Source organism: Osmerus eperlanus, chromosome 21 (assembly GCF_963692335.1).
Source record: "Osmerus eperlanus chromosome 21, fOsmEpe2.1, whole genome shotgun sequence".
Classification (NCBI taxonomy): domain Eukaryota; kingdom Metazoa; phylum Chordata; class Actinopteri; order Osmeriformes; family Osmeridae; genus Osmerus; species Osmerus eperlanus.
In genome coordinates this window covers 6,333,021-6,352,463 of record NC_085038.1, presented here as the reverse complement: position 1 = coordinate 6,352,463, position 19,443 = coordinate 6,333,021, and the positions used below count along the sequence as shown (strand labels likewise).

General features: G+C 42.9%; 1 protein-coding gene across 1 annotated transcript; it reads left to right on the top strand.

Moving 5' to 3' along the window:
- Nucleotides 1-1,412: 1,412 nt before the first annotated feature.
- Nucleotides 1,413-12,193, top strand: anos1a (anosmin 1a). Its single transcript, XM_062447510.1, has 14 exons — nucleotides 1,413-1,682; nucleotides 3,102-3,149; nucleotides 6,618-6,683; nucleotides 7,013-7,235; nucleotides 7,364-7,548; nucleotides 7,715-7,844; nucleotides 8,214-8,419; nucleotides 8,896-9,028; nucleotides 9,221-9,346; nucleotides 9,808-9,896; nucleotides 10,026-10,197; nucleotides 10,324-10,547; nucleotides 10,656-10,797; nucleotides 10,926-12,193. The coding sequence occupies exons 1-14, from the start codon at nucleotides 1,491-1,493 to the stop codon at nucleotides 10,979-10,981; spliced, it is 1,992 nt and encodes a 663-aa protein (XP_062303494.1). The 5' UTR covers nucleotides 1,413-1,490; the 3' UTR covers nucleotides 10,982-12,193.
- The last annotated feature ends 7,250 nt before the right edge of the window (nucleotides 12,194-19,443 follow it).

Below are 19,443 nucleotides of genomic sequence, written 5' to 3'. Positions count from 1 at the left end.
GACCCCACACCAACACCATGCTCCCTCCACCACCTGCTAGGATTCCCCACCCCAGGTCTGCGCACACACACGCACATTAAACACTATATAATAACTGGCATACACACAGGACCGTAATGAGGTCATAAATTTTTTTCCCCCTAAGTTATTTTTTTTATATTTGTAAGAAAAACATACTGTGAGCAACTTTCAAAACTGGAGAGAAGTCAGAGAAAATGAAGTGATGCATTTCTCACAGTCATCTGAGGTTGACCACCAGGGGAGCCATGCCTATCGTTATTCTACAGCTTTATCTGAAAAAGCAACTCAAAATCAATTAGAGAGTTGCTACATGGCATTCTAACAGCAGGCAAAGCTCCCAAAGATAGTTATTTGAGAACCAAGCAACACTAGGGTCTAGAGACACTTGGTTTGTTGATTTTCTCAGTGAAGAAGGTAAATGCAGCTGACCCGACACTGGCTCTAAATCTAGTGTTAAAATCCCTCACCTGTAAACGCTCATTACTTTGCAGACAGAACAGCTGCTGTGATTCCATGAAGCATTCTGCCCCATAAATCCTAAGAGGGCAGAGGAATGGGTACCTCATTAACACCCTAGGAAACTCCCATACAAAGCAGGGGCCATTACAGCATACTTGTGAGAAAGAGGATTTCTTCAGTATTTCCTACACGTCACGCTTCCTCCTGTCCTTGGGCAAGGTAAATGAGTGCCAAAATGTGGAGAGATACCTTGCAAGATATGGTAGTGTTTAGTTTTATGGTTTACTCCGTAAAATAGTTGTTTTGCAGCTACCGTTGAAAATTATGGGGTTCCCTGGAATAAAGGACTTCCTCCCTGCTAGAAAGGTTTCTGTTGGACACAAACGCGTCTCTGTAATATAGATGAACTAGATAACTAGATTAATATGACACACATATTAACGTATGAAATACCTACATTAGATTAGTTCATTTGAATACAATGATTTGAACTTGTTCTTATTTGTATGCATGCTTCTCTTGTCTTACTTCATTAAACAAGATCTGTGTATAAAACAGGCCTACACTTTAGTGTCAACCTACACCACCTTTGAGTCATTTGAATCTATAGAATTGCATTTGTTGCGTTAATGTAACCTTCATAATGGTGCCTAGACTCAGCAATAATTATGGAGTAAAAGTGGGGCATTACAGCTCATAGATTCACACTCCTAACAACACGAAACTCAAACGGCATTTGGGGAATGAGTTGGGTGGTCTGGCTGAAACAGATACCACCAACAGCAGTTGGGAGTCCAAACTGTAGCCCTAATGGACAACCAGGTAAACCTGCAAACAAAATACCTGAATAGACTCGGCGTTTCTCTTAACTCCCATTGGAAGTTCGGCCTGGGATGGTGGCTCCTCCCTTAGTGATGGTTGAAGTTTCATCCGAGTCCCTGACCGCATCCACTAAATGTCCGATATCCCTACCTGCTTACACCGACGCAAGACAACAGTGCTTCAAAATCATGTTGCTTAAAGGTATAGATGCTTTTACGAGACTTTGTTTGTGGACTATTTTCTTCTTGAGCCTGGGGAATGTTTATGCTAAGAAGCAGGACGACTCTTCGTCTATGAATAGTATTTTCCGCGCGAGGTGCGCGTCACGGTGCCTCAGTTTACACAGCACGAGCATCACGACGTTCTCCAAACACTTTCAGGTAAGTTCAAAAAGCGCGTGCACTTTCCTGTAAATTTGACTGAAATCGACCCAACTATAGGATAATAGTATCACAACGTATGCGTTCATCACTATTTATGTGTGACAGTCTAAAGGCTCAAGTATATCCCAATTAAATTTGCTTTAAATGTGCTTTAAATCATGTGTTTATGAATTTGCTTTAAATAATTCCATACTCATTTGATAAATTCCTTAACGTGGATTACATTTCATCCATCCCTTATCCATAACAGACAGCTATGGCGAAAATCTCAAACCTTCAAGCAGATTGATGTTGACATGATGATGCCTCCTGTGTTTGTATGTGCGTTTGCACGTGTATGTCCCTCATTAAAAGTTCTTTCCATACTTGTTTTCCATTTGGGGTATGCTGGCCTGACTAAAAACACTCTTGTTATCCTGATTACATCCATACCGATCCCCTCAGTCAGATATGTGCCCTACTGCAAAAGAAATGTCCTGGTCCATCTTTGTATTAGGCCACACAGAGCTGACAAAGACATGCATGATCACATTGAGGCCCACCATTACATATGGGAGATGCACCCATACAAAACATATGTACTTTTTACAGGCCTATTTACAGTACAAAGTTGCTTCCACTATAATAAGTAGCCCTAGATTCTTTGTAATGCAAAACAAGAATGTACTGTATTTTCCCAGTAGCCTATTATGAAACACAGTGTGCATTGTATATCCATAGAGAATCAGGGAAAAGTGACACTTGTAAAAGACATTATCGTAGGAATGGAAACCACAAATTCATTTATGACCTATTGCAGAGGTCAAGACATGACGGGTATTATGACTACCCTGGAAGGATGTGGCGGGGTCATTGCTAAATGGACGAGTCAATCCCTCCCTCTCCATCTGTGAGGGACATAGATCAGATATGTCCTTATCTGCAGTGGATACTATGTCAGACTGCATAACAATGACTGACTGTTACCACTTGACAGAGTGGGAATGCTCATTTTCAGCAGTAGGGGCCAATAAACTGAATCTTTTGTCAGACATAATTAAGATGATAGTATCTTCGGGTTTCCTCAGATTCCAGCCAGCAAGTTCAGTGCTTAGAACTCTCACTGATTCCATATTGATAAGCTCCTGTCTGAGGGTTTTGAAAGAGAATGTGTTTCATAGAATGTTCAACTATGATATGCTGGTGGTCAATACCAGTAGAGTATAATTCCGGAGAAGAGGTTCTGGCCTCCTACAGTCATGCTCTATTTTCTATCCTGTCTCTTCAGATTATATTACAATCTTGTATCAGTGGTACTACAGAATACAATTTAATTTGATTTCATTAGTATTTGACAGTTTAACCCTGACTCATCACACCCTTTCCCTCCTCTCACTCTCCCTCTCTCCTCTCACATCCTCTCCTTGCTCTCTACAGGTCAACGGGTCCCTCAGCTGGTGTCAAAGCCATAAACAATGTGCTAAGGTAACACACATGATTTAAACATCATACCATACAAAACCATTGCTTGAATGAAGTCATATCTATTGTGAAATAATCTGAGGAAATAGTCTATTTTCAGAAAGGAACCCTCGGGGTAAGTCACCATGATAGAAAATAGTACCATAAATCACTATACAAGCATTTGCCATTGCTGCTATTACCTAGTTCTCTGAAGAGCATAATACCATACATCACCGAACAAGGTACAGTAATGTACTGTACCTCTATACATCACATTTAGGCCCATTGGGTGCACATTCATTCATCATGTCAACCACTACAGGCACAAACAAGTGCTTTGCAGGCTGGGTTGCGCCATTTCTCCACAACGTATATTATGTGGATATATACAGTATTATGTGTCATGTGTGGAGATTCAGCATAGATGGATAGAGATGCATAGAGGTTCAGCATTTCACCCCTGCCATCCCCAGAATATAATAATATATATAATATAGTCAAATTGACCGTTTGACTAATGAGGTATTTTTATTTGTGTTAATGAAGACATTAACTTGCTGTAGCAGGCCTTCAGTTCGATAACCACGTCTTCTCTACAAGACTGTGAAATGTTGCCGACATGTTGCCGATAAGGTTATTCCCATAAACTGCATTATCAAAGCTCCCTCTTGCAGATACAGATGTATGTCTGCATTAAGATCATCACAGAGTGAATGATTTAGTCCATTAATTGTACCTAATTAATGTTATGAGACAAAATGCTGTCAGTTTTAATGGCATCTCGATTGGTTATTATTTTTGCTGTAAAAGCTTGTTTGGTGGTGGCTGTCCGTATGACAGCACCATAGATTCAAAGGTCCAAAAGTCAGGTCCTGACCTCTGTTTGAGAAAATAATTTTTCTACATCTCTCCTCATCTCCAAGGTCAAATCTCCCTCTGTCGTCTCTGGGCCATGCTAGTGTATTGGCTCACATTGTTTTGTTCACAATCAATGTTCAGTTAAGTGTAATGATTCAGTCATTAAGAACGAGCCCTCTCAATTAAAATCCTGTTGAAAATAGAAAGTAATTATATGGCACCTAATTGCTTAATTTGAAGCCATAAAAGACTGTTGAGAAAACATGTATTCTTACTAAGTCTATTTCTATTCCTGCAATACCTGTAATACTACTTCAACAGGGATTTGATAGGCTTCCAAGATTTGACTCATATCTGTCCTGTTCCTAAAATATCTCTACAAATACAAACAAATATCACTCCCTTTCATGTGTTGCAGCATTTGATCAAAGGAGTTCTCGTTGAAGAAATCATTGCATGTCAAGTGAACTGGCTCAATTTGTTGCGTTGCAATATGCATGTAATATGTTTTGATGGTAACACAACCCGCATACTGTATGTATGTGTGTGTGAGTAAACTATGTTTACCAAAGACTCTCCTAATTGACAGCATGTGTAACAGAAGTAGTGGAAAAAGCAATGTTGTAAAAAAACTTTAACTGTTTTACATGGTAGTTATGTCTTGTCAGCTAGTCCTTCACTCAGCCCATGGTCAATTACCCTGATGTCATGCTGTCTGCAGAGTCCTGTGATAATGACTGAATGCTAATCCTGCTGTCACTATCTCCTCCAGGCAGACAGTCAATTAGAGCTACTGTGGATGATTAGCACACTCTGACTCTAAGTCCAGTCACTTCTTCATTTGGGAGCTTAGCGTGCTATGGGAGTATCATACTAACTCCTCATTTATGTGCTACGGACTGTCGTAATTGCTATGTCATGACACTGGCCTCTCAGCTCCCTAAGTAAGAATGCTTATATGAACCATTAGCGCATACCACGTCACTGTCTTAGTCGGTCCAACAATGTTTGGCATCCATTAGTCACCTCACACTCCCTGGCCTAGAATCCATTTTTGGTGCTACATTTCTTCGCCTCAAACATAACCGTACTGCATGACACAATTGAGTATTCTCAACAGAAAACTGTAGATTGGTTTTGACATGAGAATGGTTTCTGGAAGCCACTCAAAGCTGGTGCAATTTGGAGAAATTGGAAGCAACGACATAGACAGTGGATTTTTCCTCTAGGGCGTAATCTAGGCAGAGAATCAAACATTGTTGTGGGTTAGTGCCGGCACCAAAAAGAGCAACGTTATGCTCGATCAGCAAGAAAGTTGCTCGGCCCATTATTGCTGGACATTTACAGAGAGCTGTTTTTCCTTTTCACGGCAGAATGGGCACATGCACACTGCAGAGTGAGCATAGTTGTCCAATTTGGAGCAGGTCAACATTTTCGAGCTAAGTGAACAGTTAAATCAGGATTGACCTCCAGCCTCGCATCCAATTTATGCACCAAGGACAAAAAGAATCTGCCTTCGCATTCCTCCACTCACTGTCAGTCAGAGTCCCAGAAGTCAGCTTTATTTGCGTCGGTAAAAGCAAATGCTCGGTTGGAGATTGAAATGGGGCGGAAAACTAACTGACGCTGGGGCACAATAGTGGTGGGGGTGAGGGGGGGGGGGGGTGGCATACCGTCAGTATGAATTAGAGGAGCCATCTCCTCATAGAGACCAGTGTGGCTAGATAAGAGGTGGCAGGACTGGCACACTCACAGCAGACATGGCCACGAGAATGCCAGACTCTGGGATGCTATACACTCTGAGATCTGTCGGTGCGCACTGTACGAGCTACTATTCAGGGACGTCTCTCAAGGAGCCTGGGAGTGATGTATGAGCATTACTGATGTGGAAGCTAGACCTTGTCGGAGTGCTGCAGGAGTGATGATTGGAATGGAACAGTTATTTCAATGTCAGGATACCCCTCCAGCCCCCCTCAGTCTTTGCCATGGGGCATTGGGGCTCAGCAGGGTTTCTGCATTTCCTGCTCCATAAAGTGAGCACCTCAGCTGCATTTAAACGCCTCCTTCTCTCTCATTATTCATAGTTTCCAACCATCGCTAATAACAACACCCATCTCTCCCTTTTCTCACCTTAACACATACACACTCACATTCACACTTATACACACTCCTCGACTGTAATAAAAGTCAAACGTGTTTCTTACTTTCACTCTCAAACATCCTTAAAACGTCACTGTGTCCCTCTTGCCTCTATAATACTAAAAGACATGTCTGAGGGGTACATGTTCACAGGGTGTGTACTGTATTGTGGGGGATACGACTCAATGGCAACACAGTAACATTTAGATGGTCTCTGTACAGTCTGCCCTTGTGCAAAGTTTTCCACCTCCACCATGGCTACCACTGTGTTTCATTACAGCATGAAATTGGAAATAGGAGTATTCCCCTTGGCCGTCCTGCTTACTCATGCAGGGAGACACTCTCAGAGGGAGAGGACAACAGTTCTGACCGACAACCTGCTACACCAAACTCACTTCTAAACACACTTCAAGATGTTGTTTTATTTCATTTTCAACAGTATTAAAGTTAAGACAATTCAAACGGTGTCAAGAGTTTCTTTTTTGCTTACAGTGTCTGGAGCCCTGCAAGGATTCCTGGGAGATAAAGAGGAGAAGTCAGTGTTGGGACCTTTGTGAGGTATAACGCTCTTACTTATTGTCTTATAATGTGTAGCATTCTCTTGTGAATGACCTATCAACAAGCTTTACAGTGCCATACTTGTCATATGTACATAATAACACATTAAACATGTTGGTGTTTAACGAAAGCATTATACCATCCAGGCAAAATAAAGTGATAATGTTAAAAATATTTTCCCACAGTCCTCTTCAGTCCACTATTATTCCCAGAAAGCAAAGTAATCAGACACTGATCTTTTCTATCAGTTTTCTCTTTTAATAAGTCATCTGGCTTTAGTAGTAAAGCACATGTGCTTGGTCTCCCTGCCCCCCTCCGCACCCTTTCAGCGCTCCTTCCAGAAGAAACACGGGGAGTGCCTCACGAGCTGTGAGTTTCTGCAGTCGGTTGTGGTGGTGAAACAGGGGGAGTGCCCCCCTCCGGAGAAAGCTAGCGGCTTCGCGGCGGCTTGCGTGGAGTCATGCGAGGAGGACGGAGAATGCTCCACCCTAAAGAAGTGCTGCTCCAATGGATGTGGGCACACCTGCCAGCCCCCCAAGAACCTCTACAAAGGTAGAACGAGAGAGGCCACAGGCAGACGGTGTCAAAGGACGGAACACTCAAACGCTGGGGAACTTTTACGCAATGTCAGGCCCCTCCAAATGTAAAGTGTGTTTTGCTCACTCTAACCCCCCGACCAGGTGCTCCTCTGAAGCCCAGGAAGGAGTTGATCTTCCAGGAGCTTCCTTCAGGCCCACTGGAGGTGCGCTGGTCCTCTAGGTTCAATGTATCTGCCGACCCCGTCGTCTATGTCCTCCAGAGGAGGTGGAACTACGGTATCCAGCCGAGCGAGGACGCGGCTACCCCCTGGGAGACAGCAGCACAGGTGACACTTTTGTCTTCATTTTTTTACCAGTAGGCTAGCTTAGTGGCTGGGAAATCCTATTGCTTTGACGCCATACAATAGGATGATATTGTTGAATTTTGCTTGTTCAGTTATTGTTGTCTTTTTCTCTGCATCCCCACAACTCCCTCCATTCTTGTCTTCCCAGACCACGCAGGAGAAAGCCTGGCTGGCCGACACGCGTGCTGGCAGGTGGTACCAGTTCAGAGTTGCCGCAGTGAACATCCATGGCACAAGAGGATTCACCACTCCCAGTCGCCACATCCACTCCAGAAAAGGTAATTGTCTGTGTGTTTGAGTGCGTGTGCGTGCGTGTGTTTGAGAGAGCGAGCGAGAGAGAGAGAGAGAGAGAGAGAGAGAGAGAGAGAGAGAGAGAGAGAGAGAGAGAGAGAGAGAGAGAGAGAGAGAGAGAGAGAGAGAAAGAGCATGAAAGAAAGAGACAGAGAGATGGGCTAAAACACCCTGAGGCAATATGCACTGACTGTAATGAAGTTGAATCCAGACTAATTACTTTGGCTGCTAGCCATCGACAGTTCCACAGTTACCCTACATGGCTTTAATGGACATTTGCTTGTCATTTTATTGGTTCCTCCAGTCCTGGGACTGACAGTGACTCACAATTGATAACACAGTGATATCCTTCACAGACCCCTCCAAACCCCCTGCCCCATCTGACTTGAGGGTGACCAACATGACTTTTGGCACTGGCCGGGTTGTGTTCGTCAGGGTGCAGTGGGCTGTGTCCCCAGACCTGGATGTCCCCGTTCACCACATCAAGGTGGCCTGGAGCTGGACTGCCACCGAGGATGCCACCACGTCATCCAAGACGAAGAGGAGGAAGACTGTGAGAGGGGTGAGTCCCTGTCTCTCCTTGTTTTGTTCAGACACGCTGGCACATCACAGCTTCCCCTGGGGAAGGACTAATGTGGAGGTCTGTTCCTAAGCCAATCCTGTCTGTCCTCGAGCCACAATTAAGAATGAGTAGATAAACAACAAGAGTGTGGTTCTGATGGCATGAAACTGTTGAATTGGATGCTTCCAACTGAAACCACATTGTTGTCCCCTATGGCAAATTCATTGCAAATTATGGATCTGGAATAGCCAAAGTCAGCTCTCTTTCAGCTCTCTTTCACAAAAGGAAATTATAATAGCATGCAAATAGTTACTTTACCTTTTATCTCTTTCGCAGTAATTATTGGCCCTTTCAGACAAGTTTCAACTGTGAATGTAGAAAGAAGAGGAATTCTATGAGAAACCCATCCATATATTGTTCTCAATATACACATATTACATCAATGTGTTGAGTGTCTGTGTGTGTATTGTGTACAGTGGCAGGACTATGTGGACCTGGACAGTCTGCGGGCCAACAGGAGCTACAGTGTGGAGGTCCAGGCTGTGTCCTACTGGGGACAGACCCCCCTGAAGAGCCCCAAGGCCAGCCTCCGTTTCTCCACACAGCTCAGTATGTCTCACACACACCCAGCTAAAAACCTGTCTTCACTTATGTACTCAAATAAGATGTACACAGATCAATCCAGTCCAGACAAGACCGGCTTAAGCCTTTAGGATTCCAATTTCAAGGTTGCAGGTTGGACATTCAAATCACAATGTTGGATTTGATGAGACTTATGTTGGTCCTTTTTGAAAAACTCAGAGGAGGAACGGCGAGCCAGCTCCAGCACTACGCCAGTGGGACCCCCATCAGACGTGCTTGATGTGGGCACGCCCTTCTACCAGGGCGGGCAGCTGCAGGTGCGAGTGTACTGGCAGAGCAGCCCAGGTAAGCTGCGACACAAGCCAGGCTCTGCGAGGGGAACCCCAGACATAACCCTGCCCCGATATTAATCCACAACAGTCCCAGAGGAAATCCTCCAGCCTCACGCAGAACACCGCCTGTCTCTGTGGTCGTGTAAACAGAGAGATTATAATTCCTTTTTAACAGCCGTTGACACAAAGGGTGCCTTGTTCAAAGCTGGTAAGGTACAGCAGATGCCTGAGACTGTGATGTGTACGAACAGGATTTCAGAGAGTCAGCCTCCTTGCCATCTTGTCATATTTGCCATCCAACCAATGATTAAGATAGTAAACACATTGTAGTATTACACATGCATGAGGAAATCAGATTTAATGCTTCCTTTTTACGTCCTCCTGTATTCAATTGACCTTATTTTGCACCCTGTGCTGTTCTGTACATGCATTTCCCATGGTCCTTTAGAAAAGTGACGTGTTTTTCTCCTTCAGACCCCTCTGTAGTGCGCTACCGTGTCCAGTGGGTCCCAGAATACTGCAGACACAACCAGACCACGCCTATGGAGAAGGTCATCACCCAGGTAACCCAAGTCCACCCGAAACAAAAAAAACAAACCCGGTGAAAGAGCATGAGGCAATGCAGCTTGCCCGTGTGTCTAAGCTGGAGGCTGACCTCCACTTGATTTTCTTTATTGTCTCTGTTGGACCAGGAGAACTTCATCAGCCTTCCAGGTCTGCTCTTCTCCTGTAAGTACAAGGTCCTCCTCCAGCCTCTGGGCACCAAGGGTCGGCCCCAAGTCGAGAGCACCAGCTTCTTCACTCCCTCCTGTGCCACCATCCAAGCCAAGAGACCAAAAACCATCGCCTGTCCTGGGGCAATGGGTGAGCTGTGGCAGCCTAAATCTTAACACCCAAAACATCTTGGCCCTTCATATACCTAGGAGTCCTTTATTCTGTGGATTCACCCACTTACTCTCTATCTTCCCTCCTTCTCATGATCTGCTCCAGTGGTGGTGACCCCTCCAAAGCTGTCCACCAAGGTGGAGAACCTGACGGCGTCCTTCATGGCTCACAAAGGAAACGTCACAGTGGTGTTCGCCTGGGAGCTGGCCCCGCCTCCTGCTTCCCCACAGCTGACCGGCTTTCAGGTCACATGGGCCGAGGTCTCCCCTTCCAGCCGCCACAACAACCTGCCCAACAGCCTGATCTCCCAGTCCCAGATCCTGCCCCCGGTAAGCCCTCCAAGACAAGACAATGCAGCTCATTCTCGAAATGAAACAGAACATATTGCTCGTAGTTCTTGTCGCATTCTTCACGTCTTTTTCTCCCCTCCTCCCCAGGAGCGTAGTTTCCTGGTGGTGTCTGGCCTGAGGCTGGCCACCCTCTACAGACTGGAGGTCCAGGTGATCGGGACAGGAGGGGAGGGTCCCGCCGTCACCCGCACCTTCCACACCCCGATCTCCATGCCTGCTGTGCAGCACCGTAAGAAAACACACATGTATACACACACACAGACACTCATACAATGACTCGGTCTCTCCCAGCCCCTCACGGTCATGTTGCCACCGTTTACTCATCAGTAGATTGAAGTCACTTTCTGTGTCTTTCAGGACCCAGACTTAGGAAACATCACCAGCAGCACCAGCCTATGATAGAGAGGCACTGAATGGCCTACCTGTTACACAACAAAGATCCAGGAGATATTTAACTACCAGTGGTGTTGCCACTGAAAGGTTTCTCCCTCACAAACTGATCTGTAAAAAAAAACGACATGTACTGCCTCTGAAAGAGATACCGTGAATGGCTCAAATTTAATGCCCAAATCACCTCAGATACAAGCCAAATAACTCCCCATAACACCCACAGTTGTTAAATTATAGTGCCATTCTGAGAGAGTAAATAATCTTGTCAAACATGAGGGTCCTTCTTCTAGGAGAAAACACCCAAGGCCCGCTTTGATTGAAGAAGGAAAGCATTCTGGTTTTACACAGCTCCAGTCCATTACTGATGACGATGACCATATTATACCCCATAGTGTGTCTGTTGTGGAACAAGCCCTGTACTCGCATGAGGACATGTTAATTAGTATGTTTTATGGTAAACAATAGCTTATATTACATGATGTTTACTCAGTCAGTCTGGTGATCCGGCATGAAAGAACCCAATGTTCCTGGCATGATGCCTTTTGTATTACTTTCCTCTTGTCACTCAACAGAACTATGATGACCATGTTACTCTATATGTTGTCAAAGATCTGAATATTATATACTGCCAACCATCTGCTTTGTAAATACTGTACATAATAGTGCTTGTCGGTATTTATTTATGTCTGTAGTGGTGTATTCATATGTAAGGATAAGCATTGTACAGTAGACTGTTATTGTGTATCTTTCACTGGATGTGAGTTTCTTTCTAATTTGCCCTTTTGTAAACTGTGAGAGACCCTGTAAAACAATACGTTTTTTATTAAAGTTCATTCCAAAGGGTATAGAACTAAATTGTGTAGGCTGTTGTGCATCCCTAAACACACATCTTATTCTGGTTTTGGATTTTCTAATTAGAGAGCTTTTCTTCATTACCTTGACTGTATGGACATCTAAAAGCTAACTCTGAAACCACTGTTCACCACCATGCAGTGGTTAGTGTGGAAACAGTAGGCCCAAGCTTCATAGGCTCTGGTATGTACAACACAGAGAACACAGGCATTGCTCCACACAAATGGTCTCATACACAGACTGAAGCAGGTCTTTGTGTTTAAGTTTGTCTGGCTATGGGTGTTTGCTGTCCATGCATGGAAATATAGCACTTCTTAATTGAGTATGTGTTTATATATGTGTGTTTTGTTTGTGTGTGTGTGTGTGTGTGTGTGTGCGTGCGTGTCTGTGTGTGTGTGTGTGTGTGTGTGTGTGTGTGTGTGTGTGTGTTAGAAAAAGAGAGAGATAGAGTGAGAGGGAAAGAGAGTGGTCGGTTGGGTGGGCATACATGTTGTTCATGTCACTCTGCAATGTTAATCTTTCATTTTGTATAACATGAAAACAATATATATTTACATGACCTCTCCAGTGGGTCTAATGGATGAAATCACTGTATGCTAACACTCACTTACCCAGAGCTGCACATCACTAATTCATAACACGTACATCTAACAAGATGCTTTGTTATTGTTTAGCCAAATCAATAATTGTACAGCATGTCCTATAAAATGGCTTGGAAATGATTACACTTATGTAATGATGTCCATCAGATTTGTTCAGCAAGATGGAATATAATATAGAGCACTTGAATGAAGGTAAAATAGATGAATGCCCTGGGGTACACTGCACTCAAAGTCCATTTGGATAAAGAATTGTCCTGCTGGGAGCATAAGCCCTCTATCTTTGCCAAGGATTTATGGGTGTTCAAAGGCCCTGGTTCCTCTACTGGTATAGGCACATTTATGACCCTCCCTAGAGAGAGAACGAGTAGGAAAGGAGGGAGGGAGAGAGAGAGAGAGAGTCAGAAACCTGCATCGTATATGAGATGTACTGTATAATTGAACAGACTTCAACACAGAACAGTTACTAAATCAACTGCCTCTTACCTTGTTCCCTTGAATTTGGGTGATCATTGTGACATGCCAACTAAATCTACAGGACAATCTATTTAACAAATAGATTGATTGACTTCCATGTTATTTCTCAAATTCATTTTTTCAGGAGGATTTCCAAGCACAGAATATCCCATGTGATATTCCAAACAATTGTTCAATATCTCTCTTGTAATTTGTTTCTGCGCCGTTTTCCAAAACACATAAAGTCTTGTGTGGTTTAGAGGAACTTCATTCAAACGTAAAAGAAAAAAGTACTTCTGGCATGTTTTGAAATGCCCCGTGTGTAATGTATGTCCTAAATTAATCAAAATGTACCGACAGCACACAAAGCCCAGGCCAGTATGTCGCCGAGAGAGGAATGCTTTATGTCACAATGTTTTCTAGACTGGGATTCATGTGATGATTAAAAAATTCTTCAAAGTGTGTTTACCATGTGTTGCGGACACGCAGGCCTGAAGTGTTAGAATACACCTCCCACACAATCCAAATCATTTTTTAAATATAGACAATTGATTTTTATGTATAGAAGATGTGTTTCAAGAATGTGTCATTCACTCGTATAAAGGAAAAGTATCCATTACATAATACGTAAATAGCTAAAAGTAAGTAACTAAAATACGAATCCAAACAGACATTGACAGATTTGTGAAAGGGATGAATTTGAAGCTGTAGCAATGCTTTCTGAGTACCCCACTTGATTGTAATAAACATTGTAACAATTTACAAGGGCATGCCAGACAAAATTATCTAATAACAAATGCTCCACTGCTAATGAATAAAAAGTCCTTGAAATGGAAATTATATTTACAGTGTAATCTAATAGGATTGTGCTCCCGACGAGTAGTTCTTTCTCTCTTTCGCTCCCCCCGTCTTACTCTCTCCCACTCTATTTTTTCCTCTCCCCTCCTTTCCTCTGTTTCATGCTACTTCTATCTTTTCCTCTACCCTTCTCGCTGTCTTTCTCCATCTTTCGCTCTCTCTCACACTCTTTCTGCCTGTTGCACTGTGGACATGAACCATTACAATTAAGAGCAAAATAACCAACAACTGAGCTGGAATTGTTTTGGTCTGCTGAATGGAAGTGTTTCTTCTTCAGAGCCCCAACCCTAAAGAGGGCAGGACAAACCAGTCCCGGACAGTTGGCCGATACAACCTCACTGTACCCGCTGTTATCAAAGGGATGCAGTTTAGTAGAGGAGAAATTCTAGGTTCGATTTATGAAACGTTTTATGGCTCATTGTTTTCAGACTCAACAAGAGGCCACAGAGTGATTTATCGCTCATGCTGTATGTAATACACAAGCCCATACTTTTATGGTACTAAAGTGTACAGTATCCAACGTAACACTGAGAAGGAGACTTAAACAGTGCTATATATCTCACTTTTATAAGCTTACCATGGAACGTGGGTTTTTGCAGATGTTACTATATACTTCCCAAATGAACAGACTCAAATAAAGCAGCATTGCATAAACTGTCAGCATATTGCAGTTACAATAATCCTTACAAATGTGGGAAAACTAAATGCTTGTAAAAGAACAAATCATTATAGACAGATGCAGTTCCCTTCTTTAGGTGTATGCTGAGACTGGGGTCTGTAAATCTGATTGTGCAGTGAGTAAACGAGTTCACTCCATCTTTGATTGGATGTAGACAGCTGAACTCCATACGTCACCTTCAAGCACTGTCTCCCATTGTTTTGGAGAAGCCATGTCAAAGGTGATCAACTCACTCCACTATAGTACGGTGTTCCACTCTGACGTTTTCCAACAATGGTACTGTGGAAACTGAAGAAAGAAAGATAATTACCTCAGTGAGAGTTGGAGAAAGAGAAAGAAGAAGAGAGAGAGTGAAGAAAGAAAAAAAGAAAGAAAGGAAGAAAGGAAGAAAGAAAGAAGAAAAGTGAAACCGAGAATGAGAGAGGGGGAGAGAGAAGACAGAAAAAGAGAGATGAAACCAGAGCATGAGAGAGATGGCTACTGTGATAGTGCTGATAAAGCACACACTGACACTTAATCAAAACCAGAGGCTCTGGCAAGGGTCACAGGAGATGAATACTCTGGGTGATAAACAAAAAATGGACGTCTTCCTAACCCTCCTGGAGTCTCTATGCAGCTCCCATCAATACATAATGGAAACTTTGAACCTTTCTCACACTGAAATGATCAGATACCAGGTTTCACCCTTCGGCATGTTCACATGGGGAGATATCTATAGTGGAGTGGAGAACCAAGTCCATTCCTTGTCATGTCACACTATGAACAAGGTGCCAAATCCATCAATCAGAAAATATGGAAGTCAAATTTCCAACAGCTATGATTATTTTGCTTTTTCAAAATGAAAGAAGCCACGCATTTATGTATTTTCTCCTAACTGTTTCATAAGCCAGCCTGGTGTGTCCTTGATTAGTGATAATGAAAGGCCACCACATTAAATCTCACAGCTGGAAACAACCTTGGATAGATTGATCCATGTCCCTATCACTTAGCAACAAGCCAGCCATGCTGGACATCAATGTTCAAGCCAATTCATCAGAAATGGTTATTGACTCATGTGCTCTGTGGTACAAAGATGGTTTAGAACCCTTTGCGCTCCCACAGACTGCAGAGTGCCAATCACTCAACTTTGGGTGAGATGAGCAGTACGCAAGATTTTGTTATTCTCAAGGCTCATTCAGTATACCATTAACTAAATTTCATAGTAGTGGTTGCGGTACTATACAGTACATGTATATGTTTGGTGTTTCTAAAGAATAAGTGTGTCATCCCTAGATTGCTCTGCCTTCTAAGATATTGGACCAAACAAGCATTCCATTTTGTGCCACATTTTCAAACCCTTTCATCGGCGAACATGAAGTACTGAAGTATTGTAGCAGATGGATGAAAAATATCACTGAATGTGTGAAACTGATACCAAAAGTCTACGCATGCACACAACCACGCATAAATGTAGACACACAAAAGTATGCACACACACATGCTCCCAGACACAGGATCGCGTGCTAAAATCCCCGAAAGAGTAGTGAAGTCTTTGGAAAAAGCATTTGGCGGTTTTTGAATTATTTTGAATTAATGCTTCATGACGGATATTCTGCACATGATCCTTTGGGGATCCATAACTTGGATCTCTTGAAGACTGAGGAAGAGGCCTTGTAGCAGATACTCCCAAAGCAAATGGTGCTTCTAACACTGATGAACTCAGCTGAGGAGTGGGTGCCGGAACAGATGGATACTGACACAGTTTTAATGGAGAAGGTGTTGCATGGTATTTGGCTGATTCTCAGGGCCAGTAATCGAAAGTGAGCCGCACAAATGGTGGAGATAAAGTCCTTTACACATACAGGCACTGAATTAGTGTTCTTCCTGTTATGTGCTATGAACTAGGATTCTAGAATGATCTTCCTCCATATCATTGAATCATCATAATTCCTCATGTAAACATAAATGTAATTGGACAGAATCTGGGAAATGAAAATATATATACAAAAATGCAAACAACAGCAATCCTTGTTCACACGCAAAAACGAGCATTCAGCTGAGAGACATCACATGCAGCTCTTTTGAATGATAATACAGTCCAAACTGCCTTGTTAAGAGATAATGGATGCATCATCTGGTGGCAGGGTCACCTGGCTGTTTCTTCTTTCATTCTAATGATGTTGTTACACATATCAGGATCACAGGAATGGTGTCATAAATTGCTTATTATGCCCACCATCCAACACGGTTATACACTATGTTCCAACATTAGACTTCCTTGCCTCAAAACCACACTGCAGGCACAGAAATTCTGCTTGTAGTCTCTGGGCCAAATGTCACTGTTCCCTTCGTTGTGAGCGAGTGATGGATAGCTTTGCAGGCCCATTCATTTTCTGATCTCATTATTACTCTTGGTAGTGTGGTCCTAATGACAATTAATCATGAGGTATTGATATTTATGTCAGCCATCACTAGCAATACATCAGCCCCAAATGTGTTGTGTGTACGTCGATATAAAGGGTGTGCTGTCGTTGCTCACAGCTCAGTTAAGAACTAATGGATCCTATGAGTCATAATTATTGGCATAACCCAAATATTGTTTCATAATATTCATTGGTTTGTTTTCTTTCAGATAAAATACCCAGGAAATCTTAAAATATCCAATAAAAAAGGAAAAAAAGCAAAGCCATTGTATGCTAAAGTGTCTTATTTTACAGATAATTTTGAATCTTCATTCTTGACTTTATTCACAAAAGGGTCTATTTCGATTTTGTTTTTTAACCAAACACATGTCAAAAGCAACGTGTACCTACAATCCTTTTATCCACTGCATAGGTCACAGTGAGTGAGCAAATGAGCAATAGTAAATTTGATGCATTCAAATCTACTTTTGGTAGCCTACTGTACTTGTACTTTTTATGGTATATCTAAAGCAAACTGCACAGAGGGCAGACATGTTGACAGCTTAATGTATTCATGCTCTCCCAAGTGTCACTCACTTAGGAGCCTGGTTCTGAGAGACATGCCTTGGGCTTATCACAACCGAGAGACAACAGACATGTTTACAAATAATAAAACATTTAAATTTGATACAGTATGTACCTTTCTGGAACGGCAAATACATGTGTAAAACCCTTTACACTATAACTTAATAGACATCGCATAAACATCAACTCAATAATGTCACACCAAAAAACAATTATATGTTTTTCTAGCATGTAGTAGTTTACATAACATCCACAACAATGCTTCTATTGAGGCTGCAAATGTGCTTGGCATTCCTCAAACCATCCATTCACACCTTCCCCTTTTCTCCAGACTAAATGATGAAGTTTTCTTCCTAGTCCTCCGCCACAGGGTGTTGATGTGCTCTGATCGCCCGGACTGTTCTCTTCTTTTCTCTCCCCCACCCCGCTGCTCACCTCCCTGGGGAAGTGGGCCAACATCTCCCCCTCGCCTGGTTGCATGTTGCTGAATATGAATACTCAAACTGAAAGTATGTCCCCTTGGAGCGTTAAGCATCCATTTGCACCTCCGTACACATAAGCAAGACAGCCAGCGGGCAAATCACACACTGAGCTGAAAGCTGCTCTCATTTCACCTACTGTCTTTGGCGTGCTTTGCATTAGGGTACGGGATAATGTGAAGGTTGCATGAAATGACTCCAAATTTGTATTCTCTAAAAAACAATCATTGGTTTCAGGCATTTCAGTCCAGTTATTTTATTTTTTTACTCCAATTGTTTGAGATTAAAGGACTGCAAGTAAGGCCTATCTGGACTGTCGTAGGGTGACTATGAATCTAAATGAAAACAACTTGTTTTCAAGTGGAAGTAATGCACAGGAATAAGCTCTCATGGAAGGTGCTTACTTCTAGCTGGTAATAGATGTATGCCACACAGCAGTCCCATATTGATTCTCAAGCACGTGTGGAAGCACGTCCTCCCTGCTGCCCAGCTTTGCCCTCATTCTGTTGACAATCACACATGCAGCTCATCCTGACAGCTTGAGGCTGCGTGTGTCTTTCATGGTGTCGACCTAAAGCCTGGTGGTGAGTGATGAGGTTTTGTTGTACTATACTGAAAACCACCAAATAGCCTCTGGCATTGCCTGGACAACACACACAGAAAAACATCACTCAAAAAATCTAACATGCCAGACACATTTGTTTTTTGTGTATATACACACACACACACAATTGGGAATGTAGGTTTCATAATGCCTTTTCTTATTAAGGGTGTCTGATTAGTCTTATAGCTAACAGCTCTCATGGCTTTGAAGTAATCAAAAGCATTTGCCATCTGTTGTTTTAACATTTTGAGAGGGCAGCAGACATTCTGCATGAGACAAAAGCCTTTCTCTGATTCAAACATCAAGAGAATTAGACCGTTTGCCTCAATACCTTTGACTCAGCCTGATGTGTTACAGTAAACCACTTCAATAGTTTGTTTCTGACTTTTGCCTTGATTCATCATGTACATAAAGCAGGATTCTTTTTCTTACTTTTTATTTCAAAAGACAAAAAAACATGGTACTTGACTGGATACAAAGCCTCCATAAACTATCTTCTCAAACTACCTCCAGAATTCTACCAAGCAGTCCCCCAGGTGTGCGGTCAGTGACCGTTGAGAGATAAGATCTGTTTGGGGAGGTCAGTGAGTATACACAGAGAGGGAGGGGGGCAAGACGGGTAGACAGAGAGAGGTAAGACAGACAAACAGACAGACAGGCAGGTCTTTAACCTGATACTGAGCTGTCTATTGGCGTGCTGGGTGGCCATACATGGGGCCGATGGGCCCTAGGGACAGATTCAGGGCCCTTGGGGGCCAGGCCTATTTCGACAGTTCATCTGCTGTCAGAAGGGGCCAGTCATTGTCATGAAACCTGGCCTCAGCAGATAGCTGGACCTCACAAGGTGGTGAGTGAGTTAGCTAGATATATTTGCTGGGGGAAGGGTGATGTCTGCGAATGGCAGAATTATAGTAATTTGTACCCCAAAAATTTAAAATGACATTGACTTAAATTGGTATAAACACTTATTGTTTGAAAAATGTAATACATTT